We start from the raw sequence: 22,969 nt of genomic DNA on the forward strand, positions 1-22,969 counted from the left end.
AGGATTTCTCTCCTGTACTATTTCAGCCACATGGTTTATATATTTAGATATGTGAGCATTTATGAATATGTATTCTATATTTGAGACCTTAGAATTCTTATAACAAATGCCACTTGCAAACTACTGTGGTACCTCGGGTTAAGTACTTAATCCGTTCTGGAGGTCCGTTCTTAACCTGAAACTGTTCTTAACCTGAAGCACCACTTTAGCTAATGGGGCCTCCTGCTGCCGCCATGCTGCCGGAGCACGATTTTTGTTCTCATCCTGAAGTAAAGTTCTTAACCTGAAGCACTATTTCTGGGTTAGCGGAGTCTGCAACCTGAAGCGTATGTAACCCGAGGTACCACTGTATAATCAGTGAGTGCCAGACTCTGACATACAATGGAAAATGCTTGCTGGCTCTCTTTTGCAAACCATAAGACCATGTTCACTGACCATTTTGAAGGTTTTCCCCTTGAAATCTTTCATAGATTCATAGCAGCTCGTAAAACCCGGGCTGCTTTCTGCATAAGCTCTTTGCCTATTACACAGCAGTTAAGCATCTCATTTTTGTCTCTGTCACCAGGGTGTCTCTTTGATGCATGTGTTCCGCACACGACACATACTGAGTTTCCGCTTTCGCTGCTCCCCCCCCCCCCCGCCACTGCTTTTAGTGTTTTGGCTGTGTTTACCCGTTTAAAAAATAAGAATGAAAAATGCATTGACACTGTTGCTTAACACAGCACTATTGATTTATTAGCAGCAGGTTTTCCTTTCTGCAGAAAAGGTACTTGTTTTGCTCCTGCATCCCTGCGCCTCAATACCAAAAATATATATATGCGGGAGTACCAGCAAAGATTGGTGTGCCAATCTTTTATAATCTGGCTAAAGGGAATTTACAGAGTCATTCCCTGCCCCCATAAAAAAGATAAAAGTGTACAATATAGGGTAGAATAACCCATTTATTGGTTTGAACTCTACTCTCAAGTAGGAAAGAAAGGAGAGGGTTGCTGGACTCTCTAGCACACCCACACTGAACCTCTGTTATAAGTTGTCAGTCACACGACTGCAAATTTATGTTGCCGTTTTATATTGAGTTCCTCAGGAAAAGAGGCTTCTGGCTTTAAAGTGTGTGTAAGCAGTAGGTTTGGGGATGCGGGTGGCGCTGTGGGTTAAACCACAGAGCCTAGAACTTGCCTATCAGAAGGTTGGTGGTTCGAATCCCCGCAATGGGGTGAGCTCCCGTTGCTCAGTCCCTGCTCCTGCCAACCTAGCAGTTCGAAAGCACGTTAAAGTGCAAGTAGATAAATAGGTACCGCTCCGGCGGGAAGGTAAACAGCGTTTCCATGCGCTGCTCTGGTTCGCCAGAAGCGGCTTAGTCATGCTGGCCACATGACCCGGAAGCTGTATGCCGGCTCCCTCGGCCAATAAAGCAAGATGAGCATCGCAACCCCAGAGTTGGGCATGACTGGACCTAATGGTCAGGGGTCCCTTTACCTTTACCTAAGCAGTAGGTTTATCTGCAGCAAAACAGTACATGGGACTGCCAAACTTGTCGTCTGTCCTCTTGTAGCTTTTCTTTATCTTTTTAAGGAAGAGATGCCAAACCGGGGAGCTCAGGGAGCCTTCTATTATTATTATTATTTGTCTCCAGTCAACACCAATTGACTTCATGAACTGACCCTCACTCAGTTATGCCTCTCCCACTCTGGATTCTGCTCTGAGAGGCGAGGCTCTTGGGATCTGAGCTGTATCTACGGGGCTGCAAATGACAAAAGCTTTTGCATCACCCGACTCCTCAATAAACGACAAAGCGACGGAGGCAGCTGCGCAGCAGCAAACACCTTATCGGAAGCAGAGCCCTGCTTTTCAGCATTGCAGTCTGTGATTCCATTACAGTTTGATGGGCTGGATGCAGTTATGCATCAAACCGTGGGCAGAGGAGGCTTCTTTGGTTTAATACGAACGGAGAGACTTTGTAGCTGCAAAAAGGAGTGCAGACTGACTACTCCTTCGAGCCTTGTGTATATTATCTCCCTATTTCTACTGAAATAGCTGTTGGCCTACACAAGGATTCTTAGCTGCCCCCCCGCCACATTGGACTATAACCAACAGACGTAATAATTCCACGCCTTATGTGTCTCATAGGGACACGGGTGGCGCTGTAGGTTAAACCACAGAGCCTAGGACTTGCCGATCAGAAGGTCGGCGGTTCGAATCCCCGTGACGGGGTGAGCTCCCGTTGCTCGGTCCCTGCTCCTGCCCACCTAGCAGTTCAAAAGCACGTCAAAGTGCAAGTAGATAAATAGGTACCGCTCCGGCGGGAAGGTAAACGGCGTTTCCATGCGCTGCTCTGGTTCGCCAGAAGCGGCTTAGTCATGCTGGCCACATGACCCGGCAGCTGTACGCCGGTTCCCTTGGCCAATAAAGCGAGGTGAGCGCCGCAACCCCAGAGTCGGCTGCGACTGGACCTAATGGTCAGGGGTCCCTTTACCTTTTATGTGTCTCATATGTGTCATTGAGCACATTAGAGCTCTCTAACCCGTCCTCGCTTGCTGCCTTTGGGAATGACTCGCCTGTGGCCTAGTCCTTCCAAGCGTGGCACAGTGGGTTGGTGCATCTGGCTGTTAACCAAAAGGTTGGTGGTTCGAGCCCACCCAGGGTCGACTGTGAGCAGGATTCCTGTATTTCAGGGGGCTGGACTAGATGATCCTTGGGGTATCTTCGAACTCTACAATTCCATGATTCTATGACTCTGTGGAATAGTGGACTCTGGTCCTAACCCTGATCTATGTAGACTACTGCCTTGACTTCCTGCTCTTTGAAATTTGGGAGCAGCTGGCTTTCCTGAACTTATTTCAGAGTGCAAGAGAGATTGATAAGCCTGTTAAGTCTCCCCAGCGACTGTACGTTAAATGCAAAGATGATTTATATTTATCAAATAAAACTCACTGGGAAATGGAGATGCAGTTTGCTTTTGATCTGGTATCAAATGGGCAAGGAGAAGAAACGCCATTGGATGGAGCTATTTATTAATATTTATTTATTCAAAATAATAAAGAAGGCATTTGAAAAACACCTTCGGGGCTGCTAGAAGGATTGATTATTGCAAATTTACTGCATTTCAAACAGAAACCTCTTTAGAAGTGCTTTTCAGCCACATCCGCTTCTCTCATTTCCTATGTAGATTCCCGTTGCCCTAAAATCCAGTGTTCAAATCTGGTTCTGTGTTTGATAACACAAGCTGGAGGGTTGGTTTGGGGAAATAGCTTGCAAATGGGCCTTAAATCTGGAAAGGACCCATTCTTTTTTTAAAAAAAAATTTTTTTTTTAATTAACTTTTATTTTGGAAATTCTTTTAAACAACCCTCAAAACATATATCTCATATTCCTTGACTTCCCATCCACCCTTCCGTGGTGTTCTTTTCTTAGCTTATAAAGCCCCTATACTACTTATATTTTACCCATTATGCACATTAATTCTAAATTATTGAACTACCAATTCTCTTCGGCTGCTCTACTTCAAATCCTGCATACGATTTAACATAACCACGATATCCCCCCCCCAAAAAATATTCCACAAAATAGTTCCAGCTTTCAATGGACGTTCTCCTCATTCTGTTCTTTAATTCTCACAGGTAATCTAGCCATCTATGCATATTCCATCATCTTCATAAACTGATCTGGAAATGACTCATTCTAAACTATATGCTTAGCAATGTGCTAGCCTTGACAATGGTGGTTTCCCTGTTGCTGACATGTGAAGAGCTATAGAATTAAATAATTGGTTTTTCTACAGAAATGAACAACCGCATTGGAATGTGATGTGTACAGTTTGAATGGCAAAAGGAACAAACCCTGAAGCTCATTTGTACCAGACAAGCCCCTTCTTCTCCTGGTTCCCAGCCCAATTCTGGTTCTGATCTTTATTTCCTGATTTTGATCCTAGACCTAAATAAAATAGACTGTTCCTGGTGTTACAGGAATTTTTATAATGTTTGGGGAGGGGGTTCCCGTTTGTTCACACACACAATGTCTCCTCAAAGCACCACATAACACACGATGGAAATGGCTACCAAGGGGGGAGCTTGGGACATGAGTGAGGGCCGCCATAATCCCTAAAGCATGAGCTCAGGTACTCAGCAGTCCCTCTGCCTGAGTGATAATCTCTGGCAATCCTGAGTGCCAGAAAGGTAGCCATTCCAGAAACAATAGCAAACCCAGATCAAGACAAAAGGATGTGATTAACTTGGCTGGGAAACAGGGGCATGTAAATATTTCATTTGTATCACTTGAGGGGTGTATGCTGGAGGTCAAGGGAAGGTTGGGGGGCAAGCCCTGATGCTCAGGTTTCTGTCACCAGACCCTCCTAGCATGTGATGTGTTTGTGATATATGGGGTGTTGTGGGTATCTTTGCGGGCACACGTGCTAAACCCTGTCTGTGGTGCCTACCCCTTCCCCGCCAAAGAATGAGACAAGAGACCGGAGTATGGGTTCAAATTGGCCACAACTTTATTGAGCTTCAGAAGCGGGAAACTTGGCCTTGGCAGGTAACCCTCTCAGCCCATCTGGCTGAGGATATGCAGGCTGATGAGGTCCAGTGAGAGGGGACTGCAAAGCACAAACTTACATAGCATGCCTTTCCACTAACCTCAGCCCAGGAGTTTGACCTACATGCCGCTGCTCTAGGGCCAGGGACTCCCGATTTTTTGTCCTTTAACAGGCCCTGCAAGCGCCCCTGCATGGGGAGGGAGCATGAATGCATTCCCCCCCCCAGCTTGATGATAGACTAAAGGATACCTTGCCACGGCCTAAAACCGCCAAATTTGTGACGAAATGCTACGGGGAAGGCGAAACCTGCCAATGCAGGGAAAATTCCTCCTGGTTCTGAATACAGCAACCATCTTACGGTCGCAGCAGTGCCTGCTGACCTGGAACGCAAAACATTAGTCTATAAGGAAAAGGTATCGTTAACTTGATGACCGCTGACCTAGGATGAAATTATTTGGATGCAAGGAATTGTTAATTTGAGGGAGGGTGGGTGGGTGATCCTGGAAGGAAGGAAAACCAAGTGAGGCTTGGACAAAGGGGTCAGCCTCTTTTCTTTGACCTTAGCCCCACCCCCGGCGGCCGTCCACTGTTCTCCCTGGCTGAGGGTGGGTCAAAGGCCAACCCAAGCAGGTGGGAGGCACCTGTCCAGGTGAGCCCCCACTCAGTGCCGCAAACCCTGCCCACCTGTAGGGAAGGAAGGGCGGAAATTGTAAAACTGATAAAAGTGGGAGCCATCCTTTGTTCTGGGCTTCTTCCTGCTTCTCCCATGTGTTGGGTGGAAGTCCTGTTGGAATAAAGACCAGGCCTACTGGCTGCTGCTTTGCTCCTATATTCCTGGCTGGTGCCTTTGTTTGGTAGGAAGAAGAAGAAGAGTTTGGATTTGATATCCCGCCTTTCACTCCCCTTCAGGAGTCTCAAAGCGGCTAACATTCTCCTTTCCCTTCCTCCCCCACAACAAACACTCTGTGAGGTGAGTGAGGCTGAGAGACTTCAGAGAAGTGTGACTGGCCCAAGGTCACCCAGCAGCTGCATGTGGAGGAGCGGGGAAGCGAACCCGGTTCCCCAGATTACGAGACTACCGCTCTTAACCACTACACCATACTGGCGTAATCCAAGTGAGCCCAAGGATTTTCCTGTAACACTGGAATATAGTACAGTTGCAAGATTATACAACCAAGCTGTTCCCCAACAAACTGCTCCTTGCACTTAACTTTCAAATTTACGGTAACTTTTCACTCTTCTAAGGTCCTTATTTTCTCTCCTCTTCCAGCTAACTGCTCTATCAACACCCTGCTCATGCTCTCTCTGCTTTCTCCATCTGCTAGTCTTGTCGGGCTCCTGGAGGAGACTCCCTGGATTTGACCTTTCCTGGCTTGCTTGATCCTCTGTTCCCAGTATTGATGCAATTTGGGTCCCTGGCTTGATGCATCTCTCTCCAGTCTTGACCTCTTGGCAAGTTCTTTTGACACTGCCTTGGATTTCACCAGCTATCAGTATTAATGTTGCTCACTTATGTCCTGAACTTTTTATTCTGCAAAGCGCTGGCCATTCCTTGGGCACTTCAAAGACCTGTTTAGTATAAATAACTGGAGTTTTTAGGTTTTGAATGGTCTTCTGTAACAAAACATGTCACAACCCTATCTGAATGAGCATGCCTATAGGGAAGTCCATGTTCACATGTTCACCCTTTAGCAATTCTCAGTGGTTGCTGGGAGTGGGATTTCTGTTTTGTCATAATCAACTAGGCCTCAGTTCTCAACTGCTTTACCTCTCTGTGAAATATAGTATGCTGCAGCTTTCCCTTAGTTTTTGCATCATTGCTTTTTCCTCATCGCAGTGTGCTGAATACTTATGCTTACAGTGCAGTTCATTAACCATTGTCAAGCAAAGTAACATCAATGAAGTTTAAAAAGCAGAGTGATATTGATTCTGTATGGCTCAAATAAGTGTGAGGTTTACCCAGCATGCCCAATAAAGTCACTCCTGCCAATTCTGATGTACAGCAAACATAGCTAAAAAGTAGGTGACTCAAAAGTGTGTTTAATAATAATAATAGGAATAGGGGAAAAGCAGGGAGGTTATTTCGCTGTCAGCATGCTACTCTTAGGTGAATATTTAGTGAACTGCATGATGAGATGAATGAGAAAACGAGACTTCTCCTCGCTCCTGCTTGTATGGATAAAAAATGTTGATTGTTTTATGTTTCCTTCAACATAAAAGCTTGAGTCTTGCTGCTAAGTTCTCTTCAACTCCTGGACACACCAAATCGCTTCCTCAGGAAATCATGTTTGCATATGATAGAGCAAGTTCACCAAACCTTGCTCGCAGACAGGAAAACTGAGCAGAGTGGCAAACAATTAAAACTCATCTTAAAAGGCATTATTTCCTTAGGTGAGCGTGTATAATGGCACTATTTTCTCCATTATTGTGTTCCAGCTGGAGATTTGGATTTGTTTTCTAAATCACTTTGGCCTCAAGAATTGTGCTGTTCTCTCCTATAACAGGTTGGCCACTTCAAGAAAATTCCAGCTCAGTTGTCCAGTGATTTGTACTGGTGAGAAATGTGCTTGTAAAGTGGCTTATTTTAAATGAGTTTTCTTTTTCAACCATCTCTTTTAGGGCTGGTATTTATGGAGAGAATACCAAAAGTGGATGTCGGATTAGAAGGAACACAGTGGGCTTTTCTCTGTTCTATTCGTAAAGCTATTGACCAAGTGAAAATAAGAACTATACAGAGAACAAAATGTACCCTCCCATTTATTTATTTATTTTTAAAGTAATGTTCTAAAAGGTATAAAATCACATTTAAACAAAAAAGAGGAGGGCAACGGTATAAAAATTCAGTTCAAAATATTAGCAAAGCAGATGAGGAAAAAACTAACCTTTGCACCACTGTTGATATAACAACAACAACAACAACAACAAACAACAACCACCACCATTCATTCATTCATACCCTGCCCATCTGGTTGGGTTTCCCCAGCCACTCTGGGTAGCTCCCAACAGAATTAATGATGATGATAATAATAATTAATAATAATGATAAAACATCATACATTAAAAACTTCCCTAAACAGGGCTGCCTTCAGATGTCTTCTAAAAGTCAGATCTGATGGGAGGGTGTTCCACAGGGCGGGCGCCACTATCGAGAAGGCCCCTCTGTCTCTTAAAAGCTTGGGCAAATAAACCTGTTTCTACCTGGTGCCAGAATTAACATAAAATTTCACATTAGATGACCCTCTGTCATGGGAGGGCATTCCAAAGATGTGGTTATGACTCTAGTTACCACCCATCTCTCTTCAGATGGTGGGGGATTCAGATGATGCAAGCAGGGTTTGGCAAGCAAATGACTCAGTTCAGCGCTGCCAGAGCATTCAGTAGGGCTGAGAAAACTCTATCCCTACAGATATTGCTCAGATGCAGCCCTGATCCCCCCAACCATTGGCACTGCTGGTCGAGACTGATGGGAGTTGGATCCAAACAACAACCTCCCCCCCCCCCAATGTCTAAAATAAGCCTCCTTTCTTGTTGTTGTTTTGTGTGTTGATTGCCATTCCTTCTACACAGGGGGATAAATTATTTCGTGTTTGTATACCGCTGAGATACTGTTGGCAGTTGGAGCCACAGGAAAATCTAAACAAGGGCAGTCATTTTCTTTGCAAAGAGTACTTGAAGAAAGCAAACAGTTAACCTCTTGGAGCTGAAAGTAGCAGCACAGCTTTTGTCGGTTTCAAAATAAATGAAACCCAAGCTCCAGCTCCAAACTCATTTGTGGAAGTGTTGGCAACATTTTAATTTACAGCATTTTCCTCCTGCTGTTAATTTGAAAAGTTCCAAACAGACGCATCCTGTTTATATTTTAGTGCGGGTGATTCTGGCAATTAATTTCTCTGTTGAGAACGCATGGCACCTTCCCTCCTCGATGTTTCTCCCCCTCCCCTCGCTACCGCTGCCTTAGGGCAACAGACGCTGTCATAAATCATACATAGTCTGTAATGGTTCCTAAGGATGCTTAATGCGTTTGGGGAGTTTGCGTAATGAAACTTCCTTGGTATAGGTGAAGCATCCTAATAGGTTGCCTAGCTTGAAAGCTTGATATTAACCTTGTAGAATGATGATATATACGAATGCATAGGCTTGTTCGCGGTTTGCAACTTCAGAACTCGTCGTGATTATGTTAGCAACCAATGTTATGGACGGAAAAGACATAGCGTGGTGGGTAGCCTGCGAAGCTCAGGGATAATATAAGCTTTTGAGCTTTTTCTCCCCCCCCCCCCCAAAAAAAAAAGAGAGAGAGAGTTTCATTCTTAGTTTAAGCACTTCACTATCTAGGCTGGTATTGGTATATTGGTTCCGGAACTAAAAGTATTGGAATTGATGGGGAGAAAAATTCAGCGGAGAAGGGTCAGATCACAGATTATTAGGATCAACGTGCATGACTGACCATTCTGTTGATAGAAATGGAGCAGCCAAGTTTTCTTTTAAGGTGATTTCTCCAGGGCTATCCAGTGATTCTGAGTCGGGCGTGATTTTACTTGTACTGTGAATATATTACTCATCTCAGCTGTAAGGCTCACAGTCAGCATCGTGTATGTGTGTTGTGCTGGTGTTATTAAAGGGAAATCTATCCAGTTCAATTGGATATAATCTAATTAATGGCAAAAGCCCACTGGATGGTTTCATGTCCCAAGAGAAAAGGTCTCTTCAGTTGCAGGCTGGCTCTCAGAAAGGCCTGAACATAGCTGTCAACTTACAGATTTGAAAATAAGGGACCAGCAGCCTTGAAAATAAGGGACCAGCAGCCAAAATAAGGGATTTTCCGGGTGCAGGTATGTTCGACCTCTGAGCTCCTCTGAGCCAAAGGCAGAAAGCCCAGCCAGCAGCCAAATGAAGCCTCATCAATAAGGGACAGCAATGGGACATGGCACTGGGATAAGGGGCTGTCCCGCCAAATAAGGGACGCTTGACAGCTATGGGCCTGAACCATCTTGACTTGGTGTTCTGATAGAAAAATTAGAAGGGCACTGATTGGTCAGACCAAGGACCCGTTTAGTCTAGCATCCTGCATCCTCCTGCAATAGAGGTGCTCTCTGGCTTTTGCTAAGAACAGGCCCAGTTTGTTGTGAAAACTACTTACTTTAGGATAACACAGCTGAGGCCTGGAGCCTCTATAGTAAGTACAGCTAGCCATTTCAGCAACAGCACTTGCCACCCTAGTTTTCTCCACAATGCCCCTGGGAAGTAGGCAGGCTCTCTTCCAAATATCAGCACTCCACAGAACTGTTTTGAACGCAGCTTGCCATATCCGTGGCGGCCAGCCATGCAATTCTAGGAAGCCCACAAGCGGGACGTCCTCCAGAGGGCCTGGTTTTAAACAAAGAGCCCCTTCAGATGGTAAAACTGTTCCACTTGCCAGGTGTGGGGAGGTCACATCTGTGGATGCCAAGAAACCTCCTCTCTCTTTTTTTCTATGCATAAAGAGTTTTGTTTGTGGGAACTTTCTGATATCCACTCGCCCAGAAGCCCTGTGAAGTTGTAAATCCAGAAAAATCCAGTTTTTTGTGCATATTAGACCTCAGTCGGGGATAATCATGGTGTACCTGGGACCATTTTTTGGAAAAAAAATAATCTCTAAGCCATGCTCAGAACTGGCAGACTGTGGTTAATCGTTTGTGAACCAGGTTTTCCCTTAATACAGTGGTACCTCGGGTTAAGTACTTAATTCGTTCTGGAGGTCCGTTCTTAACCTGAAACTGTTCTTAACCTGAAGCACCACTTTAGCTAATGGGGCCTCCCACTGCTGCTGCTGTGCCGCCAGAGCACGATTTCTGTTCTCATCCTGAAGCAAAGTTCTTAACCTGAAGCACTATTTCTGGGTTAGCGGAGTCTGTAACCTGAAGCGTATGTAACCTGAAGCGTATGTAACCTGAGGTACCACTGTATTGCGCAAAAGCTTCCCTGCCTAGCTGACTCGAGGTGATCTTTTCTTGACACAGGGGACCAAATAAGTGGCTTCTTTGCCAGCTGGCCTCCATGCCAAAGCTAAGTTTGAATCAAGGTATGCTGCGGAGGATTGCTGTGCAGATACCAGACCCCTGTTGTAATGTTGTTCTCTCGTCAAGAAGCATCTTGCTCTGCCTGAAGCTTATGGAGAGGTGAAAATGGCAGCCGGCCATAGAGCTTTTCAGTGATGAACTTTAAAGTGTTATTTACTGTTCAGTGTCTAATCCTATCACACACAGAGAGCGGAGGAGAAGCCTTTGTACTGGGACAGAGTAGTCTACTCAACATGTATTCACCTTTTAAAATAGACTGAATCAAATTCTTCTCTCAGTCTTGTGTATGGAAAGCAGATTCTATAGTGTGTTTCTTAGGGACGCAAATGGCGCTGTGGTCTAAACAATGGAGCCTCTTGGGCTTTCTGATTGTAAGGTCAGCTGTTCGAATCCCCACAACGGGGTGAGCTCCTGTTGCTTTGTCTCAGCTCCTGCCAACCTAGCAGTGTGAAAGCATACCAGCATGAGTAGATAAATAGGTACCACTGCAGTGGGAAGGTAAACAGCATTTCCATGCGTTCTGGCTTCCATCACAGTGTCCGGTTCAGCCAGAAGCTGTTCAGTCATGGTGGCCACATGACCCAGAAAGCTGTCTGTGGACAAACGCCAGTTCCCTCGGCCTGAAAGCAGAGGTGAGCATCACACCTCATAGTCAAATTTGACTGGACATAACTGTCCAGGGATCCTTTCCTTTACTTACTCTTAGGTTCAAGAGGGGGAAAAACCGCTTTGAACCAAGTTCTAGCATATTCATCCATTTGCTTTGCTGTGCTGTGCTGCAGAAAGCGTAGTCTTAACTGTTTTCTGTTCTGTTTTTTGTCATCTTTAAATATCGGTGTCTCTGTTTTTCTCAGCTCTCATTTATTGGAGCCATGTTAGCAATGAGCATGAGCATCAAAGAGCAGGGAGGGAAAATCTGTGTCAGGCAAGCGATTTCCCCCTCTCCACTCCCTTCTGCTGCTAATGCATCTCTTTCTATCGCTTGGTGTCTTCTGCCCATGGTTTTTCATACTCGGTTAGCTTTTATTAACATTAGTAGATATAGCTCAGCCCTGCAGAGCTTTCAGCTGCTATCAGATCTGCACTAGCCAAGGATATTAATCATGATTCTGGTTGTCTCTGTCTTTTTGGTCTCACTTGAGTGTTGCTGCCTCCCAGCCCTCTCCCCTCCCCTCTCACTGTCCTTTAAAGAGTCCTAAGGATACCCCTGGCAGTCTTCTTTAGCTCTGGGTCTTCTCTGTCAGCAACATTTTCTTGGCTGTCATCAGATAATCCAGAGTACTAATGATAAAACAATGTTTTTGACTGCTGCTGAAGTCAGCTGTGCCCTCATATGAGACCTGGCTGGCTTTCTAAAGTGTTGCGGAAACTTTGTGGTTGGAGAGAGAGGTATAACCGTCACCTCATCTTTGGAGAAGCTCTTTGCCTTGTCACTCAGGTGCTTGTTCCTTTGGCCTTTTTATGTGTTAATTAAGAAATATATGGAGCAGCAGCTTTTCTTCCATTGAACCAAATGCCTATAGTAAGTGTGTCACCAAATGCCAGTAAGGGAGAATAATGGGAAGTCCACTTTTCACATTAGAGCCCAGGGAGAATGAACTCGTGAAGGAGGCTGGGATTTCACATTCCAGCTCCACTCTCAACTTCTGTGTATTCTTCTGAATCTACTGTACACAGAGCCTAGGCCAGGGACTGGCAACCTAAGGCCCATGGGCCACAAGCGGCAGAGAGGGGACCGCCTTCCACGACGCTGGCCAGCTTCCCATTGGCTGCAGGAAGCTCCTGCAGCCAATGGGAAGCTGCGCATGCCTCCTCTGCGCCGGAAGGAATGCTGGAAATAGTGTTTGCGCATGCGTGCGTGTGCATGCACACACTCCGGCCCTCTGCGGGACTGTGAACTGGCCCAAGCCACAACAACTTTGTCGACCCCTGGCCTAGGCAGATTGCAAGAGCAGGCTCTGTTGCTACCATCTAGATCAGGCATAGGCAAACTCTGCCCTCCAAATGTTTTGAGACTACAATTCCCATCATCCCTGACAACTGGTCCTGTTAGCTAGGGATGATGGGAGTTGTAGTCCCAAAAACATCTGGAGGGCCGAGTTTGCCTATGCCTGATCTAGATCCTGGGTTTTTCCGAATACCATACTATGTGAACATAGCTGACCTCTGTTGGTTTGCCCTGGTTTCTTGCCTGAATAGGTCTAAAGCGTTGGACTGGGGAGGCAGGTTCAGATCAACCACAGGCCACTATTTTTCTGTCTAACCCAACTCATGGAATTGTTGGTGTTCTATCATGTATGTGTGTGTAGGCGATGGAGACCATATATAATGCGCGGAGCTCCTTGGAGGAAGGGCAGAATAATAAAAAAGTTATATGTTAACTTCGGTATTATGTCAAGAGAGACTTACTGGATCAGAACAAATGTCCGTCTAGTTCACCATCTTGCTTTGTGCAGTGGCGAAATAAGTGCCTCCATGGAATAACACTTGTAGTTTAATGGTGAATTTGGGATATAATGGAGATGTAAAAGATTTGGATTATTATAAAAGATGCATGAGGAAATGACTAACAATAGGACCCACAAAGGGGAGGAGATTCTTTGGAATCTTGTTTTTATGATGTATGTTGGATATGTGATTGCAAAACTTTAATTTGAAAACCAAATAAATAAATTTATATGTATATAAAAGAAATAAATGCCCCCAAACCTTCTGTATGAAAATGCTCCTATGGGGAGTGCCATCAGGCAGGGCATGAAGACATTCCAAGCCCATTGAGGGGTGGTGTCTATTATTACCTATCTGCAAAATTGCTTTCTGGTTCATTACGTAACAGCGTTAGAAGATGTGTTGTGGGGCTCAGTTATTTTGAGGAAACCCAGAGCTGAGAGTTAATGGTTTGTATGTGGTAGCGATAATGATTCAAAGTGTTCCACGAATTATTGTACTCAGGAAAGCAGCAATAAGGGGTGCTGTGTAAGGAAGCACTTTGCTTTGCAAAAGTTGTATGTCTTGGTTGAAAGTTTAATAATAATAATAATAATAATAATAATAATAATAATAATAATAATTTATTTGTACCCCACCTGTCTGGCTGGGTTTCCCACTCTGGGTGGCTTCCAACAAAGATTAAAAATACATTAAAATGTCACTGCTTTCAGATGTCTTCTAAATGTCAGGTAGTTGTTTATCTCTTTGACACCTGATGGGAGGGCATCCCACAGGGCAGGTGCCACCACCAAGAAGGCCCTCTGCCTGGTTCCCTGTAGCTTTGCTTCTCGCAATGAGGGAACTGTCAGAAGGCCCTCAGCGCTGCACCTCAGCATCTGGGCAGAACAATGGGGGTGGAGATGCTCCTTTAGGTATAGTGGGTCGAGGCCGTTTTGTTACAGTCGTGTGTGCATAGCTTTTATAAAGTTTGCAAACGTTACAGACTTAAATCTGGCAAACTTTCATCCTCGGTTACTCCTCCAGGACCCACCTACCAGCTGTGTGTGTGGCCATGCCACAATCTTGCAGGCACACGCAAACATCCTCCATAGCTCATTTCTGCAGATCAGTAATGGAGGGGGGGGGGGGACATTTAAGTCTCTCTGCAGTGTTGTCCTATTTAGTTTTTTCTACTTCTTGCCACTGCAACCGAAATAATAATCAATTATTGGAATTTTAAAAATGGTGCATAGCCATTATATTGCTGCTGGCTTGTTAATGTTTCTGGATTCTTTTATGTGCTGTGGCTTATGAGTGCTTAAGGTGCATGTTTCATGTAGATTTTGTTAGGTAAGGTAAGCGTAAATGACCCCTGGACTGTCAAGTCCAGTCAAAGGCAACTATGGGGTTGCGGCACTCATCTCCCTTTCAGGCCGAGGGAACTGGCGTTTGTCCACAGACAGCTTTCTGGGTCATGTGCCAGCATGACTAAACTGCTTCTGGCGCAACGGAACACCGTGACGGAAACCAGAGAGCCTGGAAATGCCGTTTACCTTCCCGCCGGAGCAGTACCTATTTATCTACTTGCACTAGTGTGCTTTCAAACTGCTAGGTTGGCAGAAGCTGGGACAGAGTAATGGGAGCTCACTCCGTTGCGGGGATTCGAACCTCCGACCTTCTGATTGGCAAGTCCAAGAGGCTCAGTGGTTTAGACCACAGCGCCACCTGCGGCCCTATGATTTTATCAACACATTAAGTGCATGATTATTCCAGGCTCGCCGAATAGTGAGGAGTTACTCCTTTACTGCCTCCAGCTTCACTTTGTTGCATTTACTTTCGTACCGTCCACTCTGCCTATACATAATGTTTAGATCCATCCTGTATTACCATTTTGTTAGTTACACTGCTCGCAATTTATGCCACTGCTTGTCTTAATACTTCACTACTTTCTCAACACACAATTTCCTTCTTAATAACTTTTAATGTAATTAGCCATGCGGCAGATTAAAGCCAAGCAAGAGAGATGATAACCCTACGAGCAAAACTCCAGGACTGGACAGAGAGAAAATGAGGTCGATCCTGATGACACTTCAAAGTTCAATTGTGCCAGAGGTTTTAAAACACAGGGAGATAGGAAAGCCAGCATGGTTAAAAAAAATTATTTGCGGAAGTTCAGCCGTTGACCTTCTCCGTTATAAAAATAATTGGGAGCAGATCCTTGGTGTTCGTCTTATCCATTTTGTGACTGTGTTTTAGGGCACCGTCCTCTATTTCTTTTGCCTTGGATTTTGCACATATACTGCTGTGTTGTTTCAGCAGATACTTTTTTTCTGCAGTGGATGCAATGTAATGTTTGGGGATGGTAGAGCTACCTGGTCCTAAACCTTAGAATGTTCTTGGGAAAGTTGCTTTATCAGGCCCCATTCAGGCTTACTGTGAATGGTGCAGAACCGATTCCTGATTATCCTTCCCCTGCTGCTCCAGTAGGTATTAGAATATGAGAGCCCTACGGATTAGAGACAGTTACGGCACTCTTCCACCTGGTTGTTGTTCTGCCCAGAAAGGAATGCAATGGTCAGGGAGACAGAAATTGTGTGTTTGAGCCTATTTACAAAGTTTTGTAGTAACATTCTTCCTTGGAGCCACAGAAGAAGCCAGCAGTAGGGAAGCGGCTCTGGAGCGCTAGCCTTAAGTGTCAACAGAGCTCTTAAGTGTCATTGTCCAAGCATTACTGTCATGGAGACAGGTACTTCATAAACCATGTGCTTACTGTATAGATTAAACACTGCAATATATATACATACTTTATATGTGTTCCTGGTCACTCGCAACTGCCTAGCCTGTTCCTAAAAGTGAACTCCAACATTTGAAGGTTTGCAGGGGCTTTTCCACTGGATGTGAACCAGAGGATGATTGCAATGATATATGCAATGCTGCAAATTTCAGTCAAGTTGGGAGGAAAAATCTCTAGGTTTGTGTCCTCCCACATTACCTTCAAATTGGTCTTGGGTTATTCACCATTTGTTCAAAGCTTTTATGAAGCTTTCACATGAAGTCTGTTCACGAAGCATGGAAAACGAGCAAACTGTCCTTTTGATTCCTGCATGAAAATAGCCTTATTGACCAAGTAAAAATGTGGAATTCAGGCTATTAGTCTGACATGCTTTCTTCAAAAATCATTATAATCAGCTAAAAAGGCTTAGGGTGTGTGTGTTTTTTGTTCAATGTCCCTGGTATATGAGGCTAAAACCCATGGTTTGGTAATGTTTGTGCTTAGGGGAATTTATTAGCCATAAGCATCATGCTTAAGATGCTACGGTTCTGCAATGTTCACTTATCCTCTGCATCAATAAAAGGATGTCTTTAGATCCCTCACCCCCTTCAGTATCCTAGTAGACCTTTATGATTAACTCTGTCCATTTTAAATTTCCTTCTCAGATATTGACGGACTCCCAGTCAGATGCTTCGCTACGGACTCCTTGCTTCCGTTCGCCTGGTGGTAGAATACAAGCTAGTCACCGTGGGAGGCCAGGAACTGCTCCAGGCATTAGATTTGAGGCCGGACTGCTGAACAACGTGATATCTCACTGCTTTCGCCAGTCGGACCGCGATGGAGACTCTGTCCCAAGACATTCTGCTGGAATGTCAGATTTGTTTCAATTACTACAGCCCCCGGCGGAGGCCCAAGTTGCTGGACTGCAAGCATACCTGCTGTTCTGTTTGCCTTCAGCAGATGAGGACCAGCCAGAAAGACTTGCGGTGCCCCTGGTGCCGAGGCATCACTAAACTGCCGCCGGGCTTTTCTGTCTCCCAGCTGCCCGACGACCCAGAGGTCATTGCCGTGATTGCGATACCCCACACTTCAGAGCACACTCCCGTCTTCATCAAACTTCCCAGCAATGGCTGCTACATGTTGCCCTTGCCCATCTCCAAGGAGAGGTCCCTCTTGCCAGGAGACATTGGCTGCCGCCTGCTGCCAGGCAGCCAGCAGAAGTCTCTCACTGTGGTGACAATCCCAGCCGAGCAGCAGCCCTTGCAGTCCGGCCTCCCTCCGGAGGGAGGCGACGAAGATCAAGACAGGAGGGGCATTGCGAAAAGCTCCACCTGGTCGGGGGTTTGCACCGTCATCCTGGTGGCCTGCGTCCTGGTTTTCCTCCTTGGGATTGTCCTACACAACATGTCGTGCATTTCCAAGCGTTTCACTGTGATCTCCTGCGGCTGAAAGGAAGCGGCAAATACCCACGCGGGCCAATTTTGGGGGTTTGGGAGGGTGGTTATGGTGGTGGCAGGATGCCGTGAGATGAAGCGCCTCGTTCCACCGTACTGAGTCATTGACACCAGGCTGGTTGCTGGTCCAGAGTCTACTTTAAAAGGAAAAACAAAGGACAGTGGCACCTGTTCGTAGAGTATGGGAAACGTCCAATGCTTATCCGCTGGTAACAGTACCAAGGAAGACTGCATGCATCACCATAATCACTTAACAAATGAGCTGTAATTTATAATGATTTCATCATGTTACGAGATTAAAGATGTCTATTTAGCTGGTTCTACTATACTGATATAGGACATAATCTCTCCCTTTCTCTCTGTCTCTCTTTAACAGAGTAGTCAACTTACAAATCAAAATGCTGTACGTTCAAGTAGAATTAAACACTGGCATTCGGAAAGGCAAGCTACCCAGTGCTTTTCCAGACGTAGCGAAAACCGTAACTCTTCTCTCTTTAAGCGGCAACGGAGAAACTTGTGAAAAGTAAAAAAAAAAAAAGTCATTTAGTCAACAAGGCTTCTTTTTGTATCTTTTAAATTGCACATTAATTGCAACGGTTTTAAAAAATCTGTACCATAGTTATAGAAAGAGAACATTTTTCTAAAGCGTTGGAAGTATTTTGGATGTAATCTATATCTGTGTGTTTATGCGCATTCTGTTTTTCTTCTGTAGTTTTAAGTGATTTCCTCCCCCTCTCGTTTAAATTGAAATGGGACACAAAAAGAAAGAAGCAATAAAGGGAACCAGGAAGGATATACAGCTGTCCAGCCAAACTGTTTGTCTGTATGCTGCCTTCTGCAAAACGCTACTTTAAAAATGTAAATCTTGGGCATTTGGTTTCATGCGCACACAGTAAATATATTGGTCAAGAACCTCTGCTGCGGAAACTAGTGGAGATGGCCTAATCAGAGATAAAGGCTGATCTTTGTACGTGAGTGGCGTACTGAATGGTTTTTGAAGACTTCTGTTCAGGTTTCCTACCCTTTGAATACAAGCTGGAGGTACATCACCAAAGGACCGTAATCTAGGTTTTATTCATCACTGCAAGTGTGAGATACAAATGAAGGCTATATGGCCATGATACAGAATGCAGAAATGCACCAGCAGTGTGGCCCTCCTTGCCCTCAAAGGTGTTCACAGGGCGGGAATGTTACAATTGCAGAAAGGAAGTGGGGGGAGAATAGGGGAAGATAGGTGAAGTGGCTGGGGACCCAGGTCAAGAAAAAGGTCAGAAACAGTGACTATCTCCTAAAAGGCAATTGTGGTGAGAGAAGTTGTCCCCCCTTTTAAAACTTAGTTGATGTGGACTCCCAAGATGAGTGTTGACCCAGGAACTCCTTTCTGCGATTCACCAATAACTTTGCCAGCCATTGGCAAAAATGTAGTGTTTCTGTAAGAGGGGATATGGTTTTGGAAACTCGGTGGCATTTGAGCTGCTCAATCATGTTGAGAAAAGGCATGAAACTTGCTTCTGTGCTAGACTGTTCAGGCAGCCAGGAGTACTCCGGGGTTTGTTGATCTTGCTATCCTGAAGGCGTAATCCCTGTGTATACAGAAAAGGAGTCCCAGGGTACTTTAGCTGATTTTTATCAGGGCATGTCTGCTTGCTGGGGATTACGAAGCCCGCCCAAGAAAAAGATCGTATTGCTGTTTGTGCGGCTGCTTCTCATGAGGTAAAACAGAGGAGAGTCTGGATTCTGTGAAGTGGGAACCATAAATTAACTCCTGGGGACCCACGGTTCTGAAAGTGACACACAGGCCTTCCCTATAGAGGCATGAGCTGAGGCACATTGGAAGAGCTCTTCCTTCTTCCTAAAATCCCAATTTTTGTATACAAGGAAGTGGACTTTTGACACATTCTCCGTTTCCCCCCCCAAATAAGTACAGTGCTAGCAGTTGCAGACTGGGCCATGTGTAATATGTTAATAGAAGCCATTGAATTGACCCCCCTTTTTGCCCCCTCCCGATGTTTGTTCCTTTGTGATCCATTTTTTAAATATACTTCATGGGTCCTGCTTTCACCTTCCTTTGTGTCATTCCATGTACAGTCGTACCTTGGATTCCGAATGACTTGGTACTCGGATGTTTTGACTCTCAAACGCCGCAAACCCTGAAGTGACTGTTCCAGTTTGCAAACATTCTTTGGAACCCAAATGTCCAACGGGGCTTCCGATTGGCTGCAGGAGCTTCCTGCAGCCAATCGGAAGCTGCGCTTTGGTTTCCAAACGTTTTGGAAGTCAAACGGACTTTGGAACTGATTCCGTTCAACTTCCAAGGTATGACTGCATAAGCTTTTCCCATGGAGTAATCTTACTTGTGTTACTCTAGAGGAGGCTCAAACAGATTGTTTCCCCCCAACTTCAAATCAGCCTAGGCAAAAGAATCGCATGGTACCGTTCTCATTGGGTTCAAGCCACTTAGGACTGCAAGTGAGGGATCAGGTCTTCTGGGTGATCACACATCTCATTCAGTAAACTTCTTGCCCATAACCAGCCTCAGTAGCCTTAATAATAATAATTTATTATTTATACCCCACCCATCTGGCTGGGTTTCCCCAGCCAGTCTGGGCGACTTCCAACAGAATATTAAAATACAATAGTCTATTAAACATTAAAAGCATCCCTAAAGAGGGCTGCCTTCAGATGTCTTCTAAAAGTCGAATAGTTGTTTATTTCCTTGACATCCGATGGGAGGGCATTTCACAGGGCGGGTGCCACTACTGAGAAGGCCCTTGGCACTGGACCTCAGTGTCTAGGCAGAACGATGGGGGTGGAGACCTTTTGCTCTCCCAACACTTCCCTGGCTATTCTCCCTTTCTATTTACCCCACTAACCATGTAAGCAATACAGCTCTCATAAGCCCCAGCCAGAGCAGCCAAGCCCCAAACCAGTTTAGCTATATGAAGCTGATTTCACAAGGATGGCTTGACATTAAACAGTCCAGGCTCAGGGTGCAACATGTAATTTAGCTATTTTGTGTAGCTGGGCTCTTAAGGGAGGCTGACTACCAAAAAGTTTGAGAACCGAGGGTTCTCGTATACCCAAAGGGGTCCTAGGATAATTAAAGTTCCACAGCTCTTACCTCAGTGATAAGAACCGTCTGCAACTCATCAACATAATGCCTGTATGGCATAAACTGGCAGGACTATGTGGTGAGGGGTGCAGCCAGGACTGTTTGCAAGCAAGAGGTGGGGAAGGAAGTACTCACAGAGTGATGGGAGATGGCAAGGAGATGGGGGTTGGTGCATAGAAACCAGAGCAGCAGGACCAATCACCAGAGCCAGAGGGGCCCCTGTCTCCAAGATCAGGGCAGGTTCTGAGGCATAGGGAGCAGTGGGAAGCTAAGGCAAATATATAAGACAAATAAGGCAGACAAAGGCCCACAGCCCAGCTCCCTAGCTGGCCACAGGTGGGGCCCGCAAACTCTGGATGCCTTTGATTGCTTAGCTGGAGTAGGCTTGGAACAGGTGAGGGTCACCTGCCTCATCAAGCCCAGGTGCTGCAATCAGAAGGCAGCAAAGTGCCAAAGGGAAGCAGAGCTGAGGGGCTGTGTCTGCTCAACTACTGATGTTGAGGGACCTCAGCTTGCAAGCCCCAGGATCTCTGTGGGGACTGTGCTTCACTTTGGGTACATGGATTGACTGGGGACTTGACATACTGACCTGCTGCCAGGTAGGCCCAGAAAGTGATTAAATGGCATACTGTTTCCTTGCTTACTCTGTATAGCATTAGCAAAAACAGAAGTACCCAGAGAACAGTTTCACTAGGTAAGAGTCCTGATTATTGGGTTCTTTAATGAGAACAGTTGCATTAATATGTGCGATAATTCTGTGGTTCACTATTGGTGGTCTGCATAATGAACCCGGGGGGGGGGGTCTGTGGCAACATCCAAAAACTACCATATAGAATTTTTTTTTTCAAAAGTAAGGGGTCCATCGCTTGGCTTTTGAAAAGCAGGGACTCCTCAGTACTTAACTGATTGGGAAACCCTGCTCTATATTGGTAGGCAACTGCTCCTTATTTCGGATCGTTGAGAAGTCTCTGGGGTTTGCTTGCAATGTATTTAAACTTACATTGGTTCATTATTTATTATATGGGAATCCCAGCTCTATACGTTCTTGAGCCTCAGTTTTGTAACCCACTACAATTCACTTTTGTTACCGTCAAACGGCGGCCTAATTCAGTTTGCAACCGAAACCTGCAGCGGACTTTCCATTACCTACAATCATGTTTGCCAGGATAGCTCCACTTATGAATGCCGCACCTCATCGCTTTTCTCCACAGGCCGACGTCATTTTCAAGAGCGTGTGGTGTTAAGCAGGTTTCGTGTGTAGGCTTGTTGCCAGAGGGATTGCAATAAGGAGATGTTCTTCTAATTCCTAATGCAGCGCACATGAAATGTTAAGTTCCTTTCATGTTGAAAAAGCCATTTCCATATCCTTAAGAGAAACAACAAAAAAACCTGAACAGCGCTGTCTCTTAGCTTGTATAATATTTTAAAGCATGGGTACGGAACCTTGGGTCTGATGTCTGGAAAACAGCAACAACAACAACAACAACAACAATAACAACAACAATAATAATTTTTATTTATATCTCATCCTCCCCAGCTGAAGCCGCGCTCAGGGCGGCTAACAACAGTAAAATGATAAAACATTACAAAATCATTTCATTATAAAATTAATTCCAATCAGATTAATGGCAACCGTTGGGTTAGAGTTCTGTGAGGATTGCCAAAGGAGGGAGTCAGGCTGTGCCCTGGCTAAAGGCCTGGTGGAACAGCTCTGTCTTGCAGGCCCTGCAGAAATATTTCAGGTCCCGCAGGGCCCTAATCTCTTGTGACAGAGCGTTCCACCAGATCCACCAGATTGGATGCAGCCTGTCTAGGCCTCTCTAGCTGGGCTTCAGGACTATTGCCAGCCATACACCTTATTCCCAGGCTACACCCCTTGAGCAGCACTGCTCTGCATTCTGGGTGCTTTTTCTGGCTGGAATGTCTCCTTCAACTGTGATAACGTCTCTTGCCTGAATGGAGGAGAGATAACCTCTTGTGGTGGTAGAACCTCTGACCTGTGTAGGTGGAATACAGTCCACTGCACAGAGGGAGAAGATACACACCTGAGGCTCCACCCACTTTTTGCACCTGGCTCTGCTGAGCCCTAGCATGCACCCACCTCTGCAGCTTCCCCACACCCCAGTTTTGAGGGATGGATTCCGGAGAGGATTTGTGAAGTGAGGGACGCAAGTGGTGCTGTGGTCTAAACCACTGAGCCTCTTGGGCTTGCCGATTAGAAGGTTGGCAGTTCAAATCCCCACAATGGGGTGAGCTCCCGTTGCTCTGTCCCAGCTCCTGCCAACCTAGCAGTTTGAAAGCACACCAGTGCGAGTAGATAAATAGGTACCACTTCGGCAGGAAGGTAAATGGCGTTTTCATGCGCTCTGGCACTTGTCATGGTGTCATGTTGCGCCAGAAGTGGTTTAATCATGCTGGCCACATGACCTGGAAAGCTGTCTGTGGACAAACACTGGCTCCCTCTGCCTGAAAGTGAGATGAGCACTGCAACTTCATAGTCTCCTTTAACTGGACTTAACCGGCCAGGGATCCCTTTACCCCTTTACCTTTACTCCTGCTGAAGCTTTTCTCTGCAGTTGGGTGGAGGGAGGAAGAAGCTGGTTTGTCATTTTC

General features: G+C 45.5%; 1 protein-coding gene across 9 annotated transcripts in view; it reads left to right on the top strand.

Moving 5' to 3' along the window:
- The window catches only part of RNF152 (ring finger protein 152), a 63,930-nt gene extending 45,891 nt beyond the window's left edge, over positions 1-18,039 (top strand). For all 9 annotated transcript variants that reach the window (XM_083449703.1, XM_083449704.1, XM_083449700.1 and 6 more), the window contains one exon: positions 16,456-18,039. In XM_083449703.1, coding sequence (XP_083305829.1) covers positions 16,628-17,239 — 612 coding nt within the window. In that variant the 5' untranslated portion in view covers positions 16,456-16,627 and the 3' untranslated portion in view covers positions 17,240-18,039. The remainder of the gene's footprint in view (positions 1-16,455) is intronic.
- The last annotated feature ends 4,930 nt before the right edge of the window (positions 18,040-22,969 follow it).

This window comes from Podarcis tiliguerta, assembly GCF_965153285.1.
Source record: "Podarcis tiliguerta genome assembly, chromosome: 7".
NCBI classification, from domain to species: Eukaryota; Metazoa; Chordata; class Lepidosauria; order Squamata; family Lacertidae; genus Podarcis; species Podarcis tiliguerta.